This window comes from Bombus vancouverensis, chromosome 6 (assembly GCF_051014615.1).
Source record: "Bombus vancouverensis nearcticus chromosome 6, iyBomVanc1_principal, whole genome shotgun sequence".
In the NCBI taxonomy this organism is placed as follows: Eukaryota; Metazoa; Arthropoda; class Insecta; order Hymenoptera; family Apidae; genus Bombus; species Bombus vancouverensis.
This window is the reverse complement of record NC_134916.1, coordinates 9,159,158-9,177,134: the sequence shown is the minus strand read 5'-3', so window position 1 is coordinate 9,177,134 and position 17,977 is coordinate 9,159,158. Positions and strand designations below refer to the sequence as shown.

Sequence of the window (17,977 nt, the reverse complement as noted above, 5' to 3'; positions counted from 1 at the left end):
GTACTTTGTCTCCTTGATCTAAGGATTCGTAAGCCAATTTCGTTCCGTTCAAATATATATTATCGATCGAATCGCGGATTTGATTGACGCGGATTCCTTATCGATCGATACATCCAAAAAATACCATCGATATATTTTTTACGCGATAACTTCGATACGTCAATATGACATTACGATATTTTTATATTTATTTTCGCTTCCTAATCAATACGTTCAGTTCACGTCGCCATCGTTCGCAAAACTGCCTAAATTCTATGATCTTGTTTCATTCATTCATATTGTATAATATACAGACAACACGTATATGTATACATGTACATTCGCATACATTCGCAGATGCTTAAACGATACGTTATATGATATAATACAGTTTTTGATGAACGAATTATTAAATCATTTTCCCTATTTCTCTCTTTTTTATTTCCCTTACATAATCGAGATCGACAATAAATAACTGCAAAGTGGATAATATAATGCACACTGTTGTGGTTTTCGTGTAAGTATATATGTAACCATCGTTTTAAATATGTAAAACAAAATATAAGAACTTGAAATTAAAATATAAATTAAGAGAAATAAATTAATTCACTTGTTTGAATGGTAAGCATGTTTTTAATTGGACCGTTTTTACTATGTTGTTACGTGCTGTACCACGTGCGTTCATCATACTCGGGACTAACCGCTAATCTTGCTCGGACACATTAATAAAAAGAGACCGACTCATTAAATCCTGCCGTGATTGGTTAAATCATGAACTCGGTTAACTATCATTGGCTTGAAAAAGTGGCGCTTTCTATTTATCGTCATCATTGTTATGAGAGTCAAATGATATATTACGTTTATGTACAATTTCTTAAAACTCTATGTAAAATAAAAAAAGATCATAGGAATGTTTAAAAAAACGATAGGTTAGATGGCTAATAATTCGTTTTTTGGTAATTTATTAAAAATCATAATGTAAAGATATAAATTACAGTAAAAATGTTTCATAAGAGCTCGCCTACTGACCTTGAATTGTTCTGGTTCAGCATTTTGATCTATGGTAAAGACTAAAGACAAATTCACGAACCAGAGGCCCTGGCGACACACGTGAATAACGAGTAGGAGCAATTGAACCGATTGAAACGATCGAAACGATCCAAAATTTTAAGATTATTAAAAACAATTAACGGCCTACAATGTTCTCGGTAAATATATGTTCTCATAAAAACCAACTTCGAGTTTAAATGTTATAGAACATATGATATTGGTAGTTTAAAAAAAAATGAAAAACTCATAATTTTCATTATTCATTATTTTTAGTCAGCGGTAAGGAGGGTTGTTCGACGATCGTTTTCAACGTCAAAATGGAGTGGCGCACAGCAGGTAAAAATTATTGTTGTACATTGTACAACTATTCTTTTTCTCTATCATTTGTTCGGACATAACCTATTTCTACTTTGACAAGATTGTACTTGCGTGTGACCTTCTTGTCGCTTAATAAAAATAGCTTTCTTAAAGAAAGGTTCTTCGTTTCTTTCTATTTGATGGATTTTATTTGCTTTATATTGTTCATTTAATAAATCATACGATCTGGTTGTTACATGCTGAAGGACGACAAAGGTCATCTATTTCCGATGTCAATTATTTGATTATGACTTAAGCGTTTCAATTTATGATAACAGTTCTTACTATACGTTGTTCGCAATGATTCTACTGTTATCGAAAAAAGGTAACATTAAATTTTAACGTATTTTTTCTCATTACTGATTTCACAATTACGATGTAGATGACGGTTCGAGATGCTTTGAACTCAGCCCTGGATGAAGAAATGGAAAGAGACGAGAAAGTGTTTTTGATGGGCGAAGAAGTGGCACTGTATGATGGAGCATACAAAGTGTCTAGGGGCCTCTGGAAAAAATATGGAGACAAACGTGTCATTGATACTCCTATTACAGAAGCAGGATTTGCTGGTATAGCTGTTGGAGCAGCTATGGTATGTTCCTACTTCCTCTTGTATAATATTTCTTCCATTTTTCTGAAAACTCATAATTTCTTGTTTTCCTAATTAATGCTCTTTGTTTAATTAAATGTTTTAGGCTGGTTTACGTCCTGTATGTGAATTTATGACATTCAATTTCTCAATGCAAGCTATCGATCAAATTATCAATTCTGCTGCTAAAACGTTTTACATGTCTGCTGGAAGAGTAAACGTACCAGTTGTATTTCGTGGACCTAATGGTGCAGCAGCTGGAGTGGCTGCACAACATTCTCAATGCTTCGGTGCTTGGTATAGTCATTGTCCTGGTTTAAAAGTACTATCACCTTATACTAGCGAAGATGCAAAAGGATTGCTAAAAGCTGCCATTCGAGATCCCGATCCAGTTGTTGTATTAGAAAATGAAATATTATATGGTGCTCAGTATCCTATGTCTGATGAGGCTTTATCGAAAGACTTCGTCTTACCAATTGGTAAAGCAAAGATTGAACGTGTTGGAAAACATGTTACATTAGTGGCACATTCCAAAGCAGTAGAAGAGGCTCTTGCAGCAGCAAATGAGCTTGCAGGGAAAGGAATAGAAGCAGAAGTAATAAATCTTAGATCTTTAAGACCATTAGATATAGATACCATTATACAATCAATAGTGAAAACAAATCATTGTTTAACTGTGGAACAAGGTTGGCCACATTGTGGTATCGGAGCGGAGATTAGTGCTAAAATTTCAGAAAGTAAGTTTTCCTAATTCAATTGATGTATAAGCAACTTAATCATCGCGTGTAATTTTTATTCACGTTTCACATTCGTTTTCAGGCGAAGCTTTCTATCATCTTGACGCACCAGTAATTCGTGTCACAGGTGTTGACGCGCCAATGCCCTATGCCAAATCATTGGAAATCGCATGTTTGCCGCAAACAAGTGATATTGTGTTCGCAGTAAATAAAGTATTGGGGTTGGAGTAATTATTTATATAGATCTCTAGGTAAAATGAAAAATGCTGTTTGTTTCTTCTTTGAGTTTCACATGGTCTTTGTATCATTTCACGTTACGGCCTCTAGTAGATTCCTCATGAGGTAGAAAGTAAGTACAAAGTTTAACGATAATAAGATGGTAGAAAGTTGTTTTGCTGATAGAAAAAGGGTTCAATTCGCAGTACTTGTACACTATATCCACAGATCTACACATAATTAAGTGATGCGTATGTGTGAATGTGTGACGTTAGTGCGTACAAGGTTGTATACTTGTACATGTTGATTCAAAATAGTACAACTATTTACTAAAACAAATTAACGTTACTGCTTCTGGAACAATACCAGAATGTCCTTCGTACATGAAAGATAAGTCATTGAAATACTGCCACATCTTATTAGATGCTACTATGAGTTAATCTCATTTTAAATTAACTTTAAAGATAATTTTCAAATGTATTACATAGATAGGCAAAATTGTAAATTTTTAGCGTGTACGAAATGAACGAATAAACATGCCGCATTTGTTTATTAATTATTTATTATGAAAACTTAATAAATTCCAATATGACTACAATTTTCTCCATTTCATTCATTTTCTATGGCTCATTTGTCATCATTCCCAATCGTATTAATTTTTTGTATTCCATTTTCCTCATTTGTTAATGGTCATGTATGATACATGCGCAATAAACAGCATGTAACAACAGTCATATAACGTTCAAACGCGTCTCTTAATTCATTATCCCTAAAAAATAAAATATTGAAATTAGACAAGTTAGTAAAATATCTTCAAAAAATTATTTTACTTCTTATAGTAATCTATTTGGCCTTCACCTAAGTACATCCATATCTAGTGCACATTGAGTATATATTGACATGAAATTTCTGAGGTCAGCGTGTGTCCAGTTCACTTGACGCCAAGGTTCTATACATCTTTCTACCAGTTCCAAGAAAAAAAATCGTAAATCTCTGGTGCGATGGAGATTACATCCTATACCTAGGATAGCTCTTGTATATGAACGAAAGTTAGTATCTATTTCTTGAAACGAACGTTCTAAAAGCATAGGTTTAAGCTTGATGCACACCAAACTGTAAAGGAATATAGTAGAAACTAAACACAATGTGTATCCTATATATCCAACAAAAAAGATCTTACTGTTTATGATGTTTATCATTTTCTAAAAGCACCCTACATTCTGCTAACTCTAACAAAAATTCTCTATCTAAATCAGTGTCAAAATATTCTGATCCAACACAACGGTATGTCCACGATGACATCATACTGTTGGCACAATGATATAAATCAGGAAACGTTAAGAATTGAAGCTTTCTCTTGTTCATCTCAAATCTAAGACACGCTATGAACACCACAGCAGCATATCGTCTGATGGATAATAAAAACATAGCTGCTAAGATAAATTTTACATATATATGGAAGAACAATGCAAAGTAATAATTTTATATTGTACTTGGCAAGATCTTCTGAGAGCAAAAAATGTTGTTCGATATTAGCAGCCAAGGAACCTGGCAGATCTTCAACAACTTTGAAGACTCTTTTCACATTATCATATTGTCGACGACAACTCTTTAATGTTATGCCTGTTTTTTCTGACACCTCATCCATATCTTTCCTACTTTTTGACGTTAATTTTTTACCTAATAATTCTCTAATAACAACGTCATCGAATTCATAGTACCTGCGAATTATAATCGAGAGAATACGCGTTTTAAGAAGAAGTATGTATATATAAATAACATTGTTAATAAAAAGATCTGGTTACATTTCAATAAGCATTTGACTTGTTTGTGGTTCTATTTGAAACGCGAGCTGTTCGCTCGCCAGTTTAGTAGGCGTGTGAAGTAATTTTTCTAGCAGTGCATAAGTCCGATAGTGATCGAGGATGTCAGAAGCTACTAATTCAATCGAGGCATTCGTTTGTTGACATATTCCTCGTTGATGTAAGATATTTACTGCTTCGCTTGCTAAACGGATAAGAAAGATTCCTGTGAATTTTCACTTATATCTATACTCGACAATCCAAGTAGATTGGTAATTTTATTTAACAAAAAGTTCTATTTTTATACAAATGTATTTGACGAACTTACATGAATGGCCATCGACCCAAAGCTGATATATCTCAGGATCGACAAGAGTATAATTACTGATAAATACATCGACTTCTGACAACATCACGAAGATACAGTGTCTTTTAATTTCACACTTTAAAAGTAGGCCCGTAAATGGGCTTAGCTCACATCGATTCAAGACATCACGTACATTTTCAGCTTTTAGGTGTGTCGTATTTATATCATCGATTGCGTTTAACGTCTTGTTCCATAAATGAGATATATGCTAATTAAGGATAGTATATATTATACATTCTAAAAACTACAGACGATAATTCATTAGTAGTAATATGTCTATTCTATAGTCTATGTATTCATACAGATCTGTGTTTATTACTCGTCTGGGTTAGAATTCCATCTTTATGTCACTTCCGACGTTATCGATTCAATATAAAATAAGGTTAGGTTAGAAAATGTGTCATGTTAGATTATGTGCATTGCAAGCTAATCCATTCTGTGTTATAATTATAGACAAAGTACGTATAATTTATTTCCCTTACTGTTCATATCATTTCTCTTTTCATTTTTCCTTGGTCTTTTTTTTATTCCATTTTCTTTCTCATTTCTTACCCCCTTTACTCCTCTCGACTTTTCTTATTCCCTCCTCTTTCTTGTCATTATATTTTATTTCATTCACTCCTGATAATCTCCCTCCTAGCTTCTTTCTTCTTTTCCCCCTTTTCTTTTCCTTTCTTTCATACCATTCAATGTTTTCTCAAGGAATCGTCCACTTAGCATGTACACAAGCTCCTTAATTATTAATCAGAAAGCTAAACGTTAAAAATTCTTTACAACTATCTGGTTTGAAAATGTCATAGTTCGTTAAAGAATTGTTTAGTGCAATATTTCAGTTTCTCGAGTCGGTTTTAATTGATAAGAATCCGTGCCGCCTCAGCCAATTAGCGATCAATTAGGCAAACATTTGGCAGGACAAAGCACCACTTCCATGTCTAAAAGCATGACATCTACACTCTACGCGTGTTATCCTGTTTAAAAGTGCGTGATTTCCATAACGTAGTAATTCTTCGCCCCTTATAAACTACTACAAGGTTTGTTTAACGAATATATATGTTTATTTAATAGTTTCTTAGATAATGCTATATCGAAGTTAAATAGTTTCTCGAACTCATCTTGTTCGCATTTCATTGGTCTCTTACTTAATTGTCAAAATCGCCAGTAGTTTGCACTATAATTTCTTTTGCACGGATCATTGATTGATTGTGAAGATCACTTTATTTACGCTGACTTTGCTTTCCTTCCATAATATTTTTTCTTTCTTATTCCCATTTAAAGACAACTACACATACATGATACAATTATGAATTGTATAGCAAATAATATGAGCTGCTTGGTTGATTGTGTTATGTAGTTAGAATATTTACTAAGTAGTTTCGCTGATTTCTATACAAGCATAGATTTTTATCTGATAGTTGTTGAGTAAAGTACAACGTATTAAATTCTACATTTAATTCTGTGTTAAGATAAACGAATATTGTAGAGGTATTCGAACTGCAATTGTAAGATATCATTGCTTGTATATTATTTATAATTTCATAGTAAAATTTAATTTTGTTATACGAATCACCAAAAATTCATCAGGTACCTTCTCTGCGTTTATAAATGTAATTTCTACATTTATTATCTTAAACTCTGAACTCTAAGTTAAGTTAAACGGTCGGTATTTCAGAACTTGTGATATCAAATCCCGTAAGATGTCAGGTCTATTTCATTCGTTACCGTAATTATAGTTTCTATTGAAACTTGTTTATAGTTTCAATATAATCGCTACACTCATCGTTTTAAATCGCAAAGGGCACAGCAAGACCTCTGATTTTTTACATGTTTTATATTTCAGAACATTTGTTACGAGTCACGAAGTTCCTTAAGATGTAAGATCTATCCTAAACTTAGCCAGTGGTTAATATTCTACATATATTGGATCCAATTCGATCATTCGACTATTTGGTTCATGCATTCAATAAACAATGGCGAGGATATTGATCGTAATTCTCTCAGTAAATATAGAGGCATTGAGGTGAATAAGCGTATTAACTGAATTGACAACGGGAGGAAACAAGCTCGCCTCGATGGTTGTTTGTCTGTTAGAATATACATATAATTGATTTGACTTAATAATAAATACATTCTATCAACGTGCGTGATTACGCAATTACGTTTGGATTAAATATGGAACAATTAATTTAAACGCACGTGGTGCGCGCGATTTTCACGCTAGCGGTAAGTAGGGCTAGAAAATGAATACTGTTTCAATTATTCGCATGACTTAACGTGCAAATAATGTTCGTTCTTATCGGCATTACGCAACTTTCTATTTAACTTATTAATGAGCACCGTTCTCACGTGAAAAATTAAGAGGCGGTCTATTTTTGTGTATACATATGTGTACAAAGATGGATACTATACGTGCACTTGCTCACAAAAGTATTCGAACGCAAGTATTTGAACACAAATGAAAAGTTTTGATGAATGTATTATGTACATTGTACCAAATTTTTTAAAATTTTATTAGTAACGAGACATAGTCGTCGTCATTATTTTAGTAAAATTTGAAACCAATACGAAAATCGGATGCATGGCCACCGATCGGGACCTGTTTGACCATATATCCTGGGAGTTGACTTTCCGAGAATTTGCCCACATTATCTGACTCCTGCTCACTTCGCTGTCCGTGCATGAAAGGCAAAAGGGAGAAGTAGACAATGCGAGTGAGACAGAATAGGTAGAGTGTAATAAGATACTGTAGAACCAGATCATTTTTTACTCCTAGTCGTATATTACATATTTCATTAGTTTAGTTAACAATTGTTGATCAGATATAGTCATGTTTGTACAAATCTCAATAATCCGACTGAGGCTATCTCGTAACGATATAATAAAAAAATAAAAAACATTGTATTTTTCTTATTCCGATTTGAATTACATTGATGCGGATCATAGATAACGCAGAGGCCTGCCTCGCGCCAGCAGTTCCAGGGATTGGTGGGGATAACTTGTGGCCATACGAGCGGACAAATTCGTGGCCACATATCCGAACGCTACTGTACATATATCAATCTACATGTCAAAAAATTAGTATGTATACAGCATGAATAGTGGTGTTAAACGTATAATTAGTGCTAAAAATGATCTCATTAAATATCGTGGTTCATTAATACAACGAATAATTGACTGTTCAAATATTTTAACTTCTATATATATAAATCTATATATATATATAGATTTTTAAATTCGTTTCAAATTTTACCAATTGTGACAGTCGTGTTAATAATATTTCAAAATGTTCTGCGTAATATGAAGTTACTGTAACCGTTTAAATACTTTCTTGAGTCTCTGTACGCGAAGGTATAAACAACTGTATTCGACGTGGAAACTAAAATCAAAGGCGACTCGTGCGTGTACATTCTTTCTCGATTCTGTATTCGTGCCTTCCACGGGCTTTCTGAGAGCATTTGTAGTTCACAACGTTTAAACTTTAAACGTTTTCCTAGTCTCTTCACTGCGAACCATAAAACTACGCGTGAAGTCCATTCGATTCGACAGAAGCATCGCGTTTCTCCGCGATAATGTTTCGATAAATTCTCAACGAAACGGTGAACATTCGAGAGTTCTATACACTTTAGTATATAGTTTTGCTCCTTTGAAATTCAGGATACGAAGAGGTTGCATGTGCAAATTTATTCAAAAGGAACTTGTTTCAGGTAACGAAGGGGATCAAACTCTCGTCGCTTTGGAAACGATTGAATCAGGTGCGATAGGACCTCGAATTCGAATCGATCGAGCCGACGTAGGGTATTTTCGGGGGATTTGTGGAAGAATTTCAGCGACTTTCGTAAATCACATGCAACCGCAGGCTTCCACTACCATATTTGGCAGTGTTTTTTGCGTGATCGTATTGTTCGAATCAACGTAGAGCAGTTGAATCGGCGACAATTGCGTAGGTGAACAACATGGAATGATCTCGTTTTTACGACGCGTTGTGCTACCATTCTTGGCCAATAACCTCTAAAACAATAAAAGAGAAAAAATTAATGCTCCGAAAAAGTTCAATATAGGGTATGGCCGAATAACACGTACAAGCAGGCATCGGGCGATTCTCTACGAAAAAGTAAGACGAAAATATAAAATAAAATTTGTTCGTACGATACTTCGTTTTCGAGAAAATCGAGTTTGGAACTCGATCAAGTATATTTGAACACAGAGTGACATCTGGACCGAACAGAAGTAAGCAATCAACGGCATTTTTACTAAACGCTTTCAAACTCTGTTTTCTGCAAGATGAAACGCTTTCAACGAAAAAACTTTTTTCTCATTTTTGACTTATCTTCGCATCTAGAATGAAATAACCTGTTGATTTTTTACTCGTATCCAGTCGGCTTATCGGCGGGTAAAATATAGCTGAAAAATGTTCAAACTTGATTCTCTTGAAAACGAAGCGTCATAGGAGAAAAATTGTATTCTATATCTTTTTTCTTACTTCTTACGTGTTATTCGGCCGCATCCTATACAATCGTTGGCGGTAGTCTCTGTTGATTATTTGGCGGGGAAGGATACTGCGAGATCGTAAAATAAGTCAGGTTTGAGAGCATTACGTTGTGTAATAAATTCAACCAAGCAATAAATCCAATAAATCCAATCATAAATTCAAGCATCAAGAGCAAAAGAGAAGATAAAAGAGGATGCCTACTCTGATCACGTTATTGTAGGGAGATCCACTGATGGTCAACGAAGCTGCGGAAGAACACGATCCACGACAGAAATACGCGTGATATCCGCTCGGATGAAGAATCCAATCGCTCCAACCGATGTCTTTGAAATTAATATAGAGCTCGTCCCTGCAGCACTCCTTCATTTCCGGCAGACAATTCGAGTTCCTCTTCGGTCTGTTTTTCTGCGGTAACGGCGACGTGTGTATCACAAGGAACGGTTTTAATGTCTGTTCAACGGATACAGGCGCTGTGTCCCGATCTATCGAACAGGTGCTACAAGCTACCTGTATCGCGTGGTTCAATCGAAGTTCTTCCACCCATTTCTTCAGCGTGAAAGTTACGTCGGTCTTCACCCATCCCTCTGAAACAGCGATCGTCCTGATCGTTTTAACCTGCGATCGCTTCGTATCGTCGCGCCACGCCTCGTCCCTCTTCTCCTCTCTTCGCCTAGCCTCGACTCGCCTCGCCTCTCCTTTCCATTTCGCTTATTCTTATTCTTATCGTTTCGATTCGACTACATCGTTGTTCGTTCGCACAATCGAGAATGTTGCTGTATCTGCGAGCATCGATATTTTGTCCATTACCATCTCTATATTCCGTATATTTCCTTTCTTTTCTTTCTTTGTTTTACCGTTTTTTTTTTCATTTCTTTTTTCAATGCGATCGCGATTCTAAATGCATAATTGCATTGCGAATGGCTAGAAGCGTGGGAAGGTGGAGGGTGGTGGCGATGGTACATGTGGCACGAGAGAAGAGGTTAGAGACAAGATTTGACTACGCTGCCATTGTTCTTTCCATTTTGACACTCGCCCCCCCCCCCAATTCGATCGAATAACCGCACGACCGTTAGAAAGTTTCGTGACACGATCGACTTAATTTCGCGTTCGATTCCTGTAAATTGGTCGATTCGTAATCGCGATACTGCAGTAATACAGCATGAAGTGACTTTATACCGTGAGAGCGTTGAATTTTTTTGCTGACATACCACTTCACGGTCTAAAGTCCTTACCAACTGTCAACAAATATCTTTGCATAGTTTTGCGCTCAGTTTCGCCGATTCTTTTCGTGTATCTTAACGAGTTGCCCCTCTCCCGTCCGCCCTCTCATCTTCTTTCTTTCGCTCTCATGTTCCTATAATTTTTTCGCTAACTAAATCTATTAAAATATGCTTTAAGATTAGCATTTGTCCCGTACTTTCGGTGTATGGACTTCGGTGCAACATTTCCAACGTTTTAATCTGTTACCTGGGGCAAGTCGAATTAACCGATTATTTAGATCGTAAATCTGTTCGGAGGAATCATTTTTTTTTATTTAGAGATCTCCGACCTTTTTTTTTATGTATCGTTCCATTCTGTCGAAAATAAATTATATAATACATAGTTATATCAGCGGGGACTAAAAGTTGACCGAAATCGATTTCTTTTTGCTCAATTTTGATTCGGTAATTGTAGAAGTTTCCGATTAAAGGACGACTCGGTTAAAAACAGTTTATCCCATTAAGGATGAACGTTGCGTTAACGCAACGTATCATTGACAATTTCTTTTCGATCAATTCGCTTACATCGTCGAATTCCGCTTTTATTAGCATCGTGACTAGGAAGGGGAATTCCAAGGATTCGCTTAAATCTTTCCGTCGTCACTATATCTTCCGGCGAAATTCTACAATTTTATGAGAAAAGAGATCGAAGTATCCACGTTGTTACTCTAAATCGTTGTTCAATCTTCAAGCTTAAAGCGTTCATTTATAAAACGATAAACTGTGTCGACAGATGTAAACGCGACAAAATTACGACATGGCAAATGGTTTTGCTGTAACGATGATATGTAACGGGACAGAGGCAGGAAGAGAAGCGGTCGATTTCACTCGGTTCGGTATTTTTACGATAACGTCGTATACCCCGTATCTAAGAGAAATGAAAACACGAAAGATGCACGAAAGAACGAGAATTAGACGAAGCTTTTACACGGGGACCTGTGCGCGAATACCTAAGAAAAGGAAGTATCTCGATTTACCTACCTCCGATATCGGTTTCAAAGATAGCCATAATCGTGTTTTTCTCGAAGTTGCCGCTCAAATCCCAATGATCGAGCTCAGAGAGCACGAAAGTTTGATTTAGGTAGTCATTTTCGTCGTATTCCTTGTAAAACCAAAGTTGCGCCGAGGTCACATCCACGAATTGCATTTCGTTCGGTAGATAAAACGTGAAACAGGCTGCCGGATTAAAGCCCGTCAGATGGTTCGATTTCTGTTGGCACTTTTTCGAATCGGCAATACCTGAAAAGTTTGCCATTTATTTTCGTGTTCGGTTTGCCGTTACTAAAAAACGCAAAGTGGTCTCTGTCCGATTCGAACATGTTAACGATGGAATAAAGACGACAAGATGCTTACAGTAGCGAAATGCAGAAGAGAAGGTCTAATGTCAGTTAATCGCCGCGCGTAAACATCTTATCGATGGAATTTAAATGCGAGATTTTTAATTAACGTTTAATTAAATGTAGAAATTTGAAGTGATCGAATAATTCGCAGACTGCAGATGTTTATGCATTTATAGAAAACTTTGATACGCAGAAATCCGCGAGATATACGTAACGCGCTGAAATACTCGAAACAATGGTATTTAGTTGCGGTATTGTCGTAAAAATACCAACTTGCATAAATAGTCGCTTGAAAATTTATACTCGTTAAACGTAAGATTAGATGTATCTTCCTTCCATTTTTTCGCCTCGCTTTAATTTCACAGAGATACACGCGTCTCGTGAAACGGATCGTTCAGTTTCACAGGGACTGACCTTCGTTCGGAAAAACAACAATTTGGTCTGTTTTTCCATAAAAACTGTCAGCTGATTTTTCCGGTTCGAGTGGTGCTCCGGGTTGAAGTTCGAGTACACGACCATTTATCAGAGGCTTCGGCAAGGTCGACAGCGGCATCGATATCTCGGGTGGCTTGGAAAGTCTCAGCTTCTTCAGTATTTGTTGTTTGACATACTCGACTCTTAGCTCTGTTAAAATCGGATCGGTAACGGTTAGTATGCCAACCTTATTTTGTGTACATTCAGCGCAATTCTCTTCCTCGAAAGAAGTCGATAAAGAAAACGAGGAAGAGGAAGAAGAACTCGGTGAGGTCGAACTGCCTGATCGTAAATTAGATGCCCACCGAAGGTAAGGCAAGGGATTTGCGGCCTTGGGCCAGGTGACTTCCACCTGATTATCCAACAAGAGAATAGAAAGTAATACCAGCTGTTGAATTAGACGCATCGTGTCGATATTTTGCATCGGGTATGAATATCCCACTCACACGTGTTTTCCTACAGATATTTTTCTTTCATTCGTTTACCCCTTTAACATTGTTTCGAAGAATCTCATCGATCCAGGAATACCCACTGATTTTCCATCAAGTCGCACATCGATCTCCTTTCTCTTCTTTTTATCTCGCTATCGGTAGCTATCGAATGCATGGACCGCTAATAAAATCGTCAGTAATTCTACAAACTCGAATTCGACCGTGTTTTAAAAAATATTCTTGTTCGATTAATCCACATTTTTATTTTCCCTCTTAGCCTTCTTTCCTTTCCTCCTTAGTTCCCTTTTTTGCTACCGCGTTTTCTTCCTCTCTCAGGTTCCTCCCATTCTGCTCCTTTCTACCCCCTTTCTCTCAACCTTGCTTTCCTCTTTCTCTTCTTCCTTCTTTACTTTCTTCTTTGTCTTTTTATCACTATATTGTCCTCAGGCTCGACGCAGAATGCTTGAACGATAAACGAGCGAAAATTATTATTCGGTCCACGTAATAATCAATAATTCGCTATGGCTCTACCTTTCGATTGATTCGGTCGTTTTCGCTGATCCAACAACACATGCAACTTACCCGCGAAGACTGAAGACACTTCGTTAAATCATTATTTAGTCACGCATCGGCTCTTGGTACAGTCTGAACTTTGCTCCATCAGCGGGGGATACAGCGGATTGGACGGAGACGAATCGTACTGATATCGTCGGGGGAAACACGCGCCACGAACATGCTTTGTGCTTCGTCGTCTTTGTAGTCCGTTTTTTCATCTTTTTCACCTAAATTCTTAATTATGTGCTCGGTTTGGTAAGGAAGATTTTCAAATTACTAGAACATTTGGTACGTAAAGCGAAAACGCGCGTCGTCTATTTTCCATAAACGCACTACTGGACGAATTCGTGGAACAAATTTCGTCGACAAAATTTTCTCGATCCACGATTGCCCACGCGTACGTTACTCTTTTCGATAAACGGTTACCCCTTGCTAAAATTTTATTTCAAGTGTCTACCAGATAAGAAGAAATGGCAAAAAGAATTAATCGTCGAGAAAATGAGTAATCTGTAGCTGAATTCAAGGTTGATTAAACTATCGCTTCCGAGAGCGATCAAACTCTTACTGTTTTATACTTATACTATCTTGTTCTTTCGGAGGTGGGAAAAATCGTGAAAGTACGTAAATCTCTTCAGTGTCTTGAAAGAGTTGGCGAGCTTCGACCTAATCGTGTTTTCGGATCATCCGCACCCATACACGCCGATCTATACGTTCATGCCACTATACGTTCTTCCTTTAATGACCGAGAATGACACGAAGAGATGTACAATGGTATCGTCGTTAATTTAAAAATAATAGATTTTAATAAATATCTTTTAATGGGTTCGTTCTCCGATTCATATTGAGTTAAACTTTTGCATACGCCGCATAATTGGCTATGCCGCATCGATTTTTGTTTTTAGCCAGACGCATATATCCATTTTCACCCCATCCGTTACCCCACCAGTTCTTCAGAATCCATTCGGTTGGCGTGTATCCAACGATCACCATAGCGTGATTCACCATGTCCGAGCTACAAACTTCGTCATCGTAGACTCCTGTGCTGCGAAACAAAATTTTCTTACCTTTGTAACTAGGAAAGAACAAAAGAATAAGAAAATGAGATAACAAGAAAGGAAATGCGAGGATGGAAGGTACAGAAGATCGCGTACTGAGATTTCGATAGAGCAATCGTAAAAACTTGTGACAACGAGTATTTTTGCGAGTATGTAAAAACTTCCGCGCCTCTTTTTAATTCGTAAACGACAGTTCAATGACTTCGGTTCGTTGTCGTTTCAGGGTCATCGCATAAACGATGCATCAAAGGTTATCGTACGAATGGACCAATTTCTTTGAACATCTGTCAGAGGGGGATGATACGAGTTTTCGTACTTTCATCTTTCGCGTAAACATTCATTAAACACGGATTGGTCGGGTGTCAAAGGCGCTTTGTCCGTTTCCTTTCTATGCTCTTTTATTACAACAACTCTGTTTAATTCTCTACTCCCTTTCAAACCCCATTTTCGTTTTTCTATCACCCGGAATACCACGATATTGTTTGCCTTAACAGACCCGATAATCTTGGAATAAAAAATACTCACTGATAAAGTTGAAACGTTTTTGGACTGGCATTTACCGAAGCAGCTATTGGACCTATGATCGCTACGGCAGCTTCCAAAGCTTTTTCGTCACGTGCTGGTAAAACTGCCCATGAAGTGATGTTAACTACGCTCAAGTCTTCTACAAAACGACACGGACCTTGCTATCCTCCAAAAGCAAACATATCATTGGTGGATAATTATCTTTCCCTCCTATACATATACATGTATACATACTAATCTACGATACATAAAACACATAATCCGAACGTAATTCGATATCGTTTGGACTTTCTTCGATATTGATTTCGTTGCCTCATGTTTGTTGACATTCGCGAATTCCTAATGTACACATTTTGTTTAAAAATATACTTGTTACTTCAGCCACGAGCGTATACTTAAATCAGCATTTGGAGATAAGATATATTATGAAACACGAGGGATAACGGAATAACGGAAATCTCGATACCGATAGTCTGCGAACGAACTTACCTACAGTAGCTACGAGAAGAATTTGTACGTATAATTAACAAACATAACGTTGTGCGAACACTTTTTCTAACCACTGTACGTTATAGTCGAAGTATAATGGAATAAAATAAAGAATGTCTTTCCGAATATAGCATTATCAGGATTGAGAACAGTCCGTGTTTTGCTTCAACATTTCGTATGTCAGTGTTATCGTAAAGAAAAATGACAAAGAAGAGGAAAAATAGAAAGGAACGTACTTTCGCTGTATAGGAATAACGGCTTTGAGGCATTAGACCTTTTGCCTTTTCGAGATATCTCAGTGTGTTTCTCAGAGAACCTCCTGAACAACCTAAATTTCCAGTAGACGTACTGCAATCGATCAACTGTTGTTCGCTCAATGGAATTAACATTCCTGTTTTTTTGAAGATTTGCCCTTGAATGCTGGTGGCTACCGAGTACGCGTAACAACTGCCGCAGTCTCTTTGGTTTTCTGGCGGCGTTTTAAATCCCATTTCGCGCCAATCAAGCTGTGGTGGAATTCTTCGAGGATCATGTAAAACCGCTCCGACCATCGGTTCATTCGATACACGCCGCTTACGACTAGGGATTAGTTTTACCTAGAGAATAAAGAAAAGAAAAATCCAAACCGTTATACTACAAAGAAGAATTTTCTTTCAATTTTTCTCGTAACTGAATGTTTATCTAAAATTTAAGTTTGTGGAAATGTGCGTGCTGCGCATAATATGAAAAAATATGGAGAATATCTCCGCTAGATGGTACTCTATACTGTTGGTTATAGTATGATTAGGAAATGAAACAAATCTCTAGTTAGAATTTATTTATTACCGAATAATATCCGTTTTACGATAGCTCTCTTAGAATACGAACCATTTCTCGAATATATTGCCTAGTTCCGAGATCGGCAATGTGATTGTCTCTCAATGTATAGCTGTGATGACCCGCAGCTGCCATCATATTGTGCTTATAAATCGTTATTAGATTTTCTTCCCAAGCTATCCTTCGGTTAGTCTCGAGATTTCCAGAGTAACTTTTATTGTAACGAGTCTGCGGCAACAGTAATATCTTAGAGTAAAGTATTATAACACACGATACGTACGATGGAGTAAAAAATTTTGCTGAAATATTTAATAATTCAATAAGGTCCTCGTAATATTTAATAAACGAATCAGTCCTTTATTTATATTCCCTACTTCTTTTATGTATATTTGTAAGGATATTAATTTGCATTACAATCTAGCCTAATTGTAATATTGATCGAAGATATTCAAATAAGACGCTTATAGTACCTTGTACAAGTTCCAATATTCATCTAGCCGTTCCGATACTTCTTGAGGAAAACGATTTTGTTTGTCAAACACTTGAATGCCATAGTTACCCCATATAGCTAAAAGGAGAACTAAAAGGACACAAAGACGAAAAGACATCGCGAATGCAACCGTATTAAAAATCGACTCGATAACACACGAATCGTTGTTTTTTCTGTAGTTTGATCAACTGACTCAAGCGTTCGTTATTTCGATTCGAATGCAGTTTGACCTTACGGCTGTTCTCATTTGACATCCAATTTGTAACTACAGTGTCAGCAATTTTACAAATTTCGTACGTACGTAAGCACGAGGGAAGTTGAACCGCAAAACTTGCGTCATCTTGAGTGCAATATATGTAAGTATATTTACTAGCAGTCTGCAGAATAATATCTGCGGTGCCCGATTTAATGCCTCTACAATATGATACGAACATCGCTTCCACCGCAAATGGGTCAAAGAGCAAATGACAGATCTGCTTTCACAACCTTTCCTGCACTTTTCCTTCGAGCAAGCTTTTCTATATACATATAGCTTGCACGAAAACTCGACTATTATCAGCTATATTCTTCAGAGAAATTAAGCTTGTACCGTCGAGTGATATTGAAACGCGAGAAGCAAAGCTAACAAATACTCAAACAGAGTTCGTAAGATCGTGAATAGCGTTCGACACGAAAGATTGAGAAATTCGTCGTGAGATGGCTGTACTTGCAGAAATCGCGCAACTTTTAGAAATAAGGAATTCGAGGCACACACACTCATGCATTGACCGACGATTAATTCATTAACTCACGTACCGTTTGCGCATAACCGACCGCTTGTACTGTACATTTCGCTTACGGTTTGCGTTTCTACGTTCTCTGCACTGACATGTCTAATTTCTTCCAATTTACGAATTAAATTTTTTTTGCAGGGTTGAATTATTTGAGCGCGTACACGCGCGCGCATGCATGCATGGTCGCCAG

The 17,977-nt window shown here is 36.8% G+C and overlaps 4 protein-coding genes and 1 long non-coding RNA gene across 10 annotated transcripts; 2 read left to right on the top strand and 3 right to left on the bottom strand.

Moving 5' to 3' along the window:
- Positions 1-1,023: 1,023 nt before the first annotated feature.
- Positions 1,024-3,523, top strand: Pdhb (Pyruvate dehydrogenase E1 beta subunit). 2 transcript variants are annotated; one of them, XM_033336566.2, is made up of 5 exons: positions 1,024-1,187; positions 1,303-1,365; positions 1,769-1,975; positions 2,079-2,709; positions 2,792-3,523. In XM_033336566.2, the coding sequence occupies exons 1-5, from the start codon at positions 1,179-1,181 to the stop codon at positions 2,938-2,940; spliced, it is 1,059 nt and encodes a 352-aa protein (XP_033192457.1). In that variant the 5' UTR covers positions 1,024-1,178; the 3' UTR covers positions 2,941-3,523. The 2 variants fall into 2 exon arrangements, with proteins under 2 accessions (XP_033192457.1, XP_076475197.1); XM_076619082.1 differs by lacking the exons at positions 1,024-1,187; positions 1,303-1,365 and adding an exon at positions 1,583-1,711.
- On the bottom strand, positions 3,470-5,190 carry Fibp (acidic fibroblast growth factor intracellular-binding protein). The gene is made up of 6 exons (XM_033336564.2): positions 5,056-5,190; positions 4,731-4,932; positions 4,419-4,646; positions 4,106-4,333; positions 3,784-4,038; positions 3,470-3,694 (listed from the first exon to the last, which is right to left on the bottom strand). Exons 1-6 carry the CDS (start codon positions 5,138-5,140, stop codon positions 3,616-3,618), a joined length of 1,077 nt encoding a protein of 358 aa, XP_033192455.1. The 5' UTR covers positions 5,141-5,190; the 3' UTR covers positions 3,470-3,615.
- A 265-nt stretch (positions 5,191-5,455) lies between these two features.
- LOC143302789 (uncharacterized) lies at positions 5,456-7,987 on the top strand. 3 transcript variants are annotated; one of them, XR_013058579.1, is made up of 3 exons: positions 5,465-5,552; positions 5,915-6,125; positions 6,932-7,987. It is a non-coding gene; the product is annotated as an uncharacterized LOC143302789 (long non-coding RNA). The 3 variants fall into 3 exon arrangements; XR_013058580.1 differs by having other exon boundaries at positions 5,482-5,552; positions 5,928-6,125; XR_013058578.1 differs by lacking the exon at positions 5,915-6,125 and having other exon boundaries at positions 5,456-5,552.
- Positions 7,838-13,645, bottom strand: daw (activin beta chain dawdle). Its single transcript, XM_033336562.2, has 4 exons — positions 12,594-13,645; positions 11,821-12,078; positions 9,782-10,164; positions 7,838-9,099 (listed from the first exon to the last, which is right to left on the bottom strand). Exons 1-4 carry the CDS (start codon positions 13,075-13,077, stop codon positions 8,932-8,934), a joined length of 1,293 nt encoding a protein of 430 aa, XP_033192453.1. The 5' UTR covers positions 13,078-13,645; the 3' UTR covers positions 7,838-8,931.
- Positions 13,646-13,828: 183 nt separating this feature from the next.
- CtsL4 (Cathepsin L4) lies at positions 13,829-17,929 on the bottom strand. 3 transcript variants are annotated; one of them, XM_076619080.1, is made up of 5 exons: positions 16,995-17,929; positions 16,576-16,752; positions 15,945-16,304; positions 15,220-15,380; positions 13,829-14,711 (listed from the first exon to the last, which is right to left on the bottom strand). In XM_076619080.1, exons 1-5 carry the CDS (start codon positions 17,130-17,132, stop codon positions 14,486-14,488), a joined length of 1,062 nt encoding a protein of 353 aa, XP_076475195.1. In that variant the 5' UTR covers positions 17,133-17,929; the 3' UTR covers positions 13,829-14,485. The 3 variants fall into 3 exon arrangements, with proteins under 3 accessions (XP_076475195.1, XP_076475196.1, XP_033192459.1); XM_076619081.1 differs by having other exon boundaries at positions 13,829-14,681; XM_033336568.2 differs by having other exon boundaries at positions 14,520-14,676.
- Between the last annotated feature and the right edge of the window lie 48 nt (positions 17,930-17,977).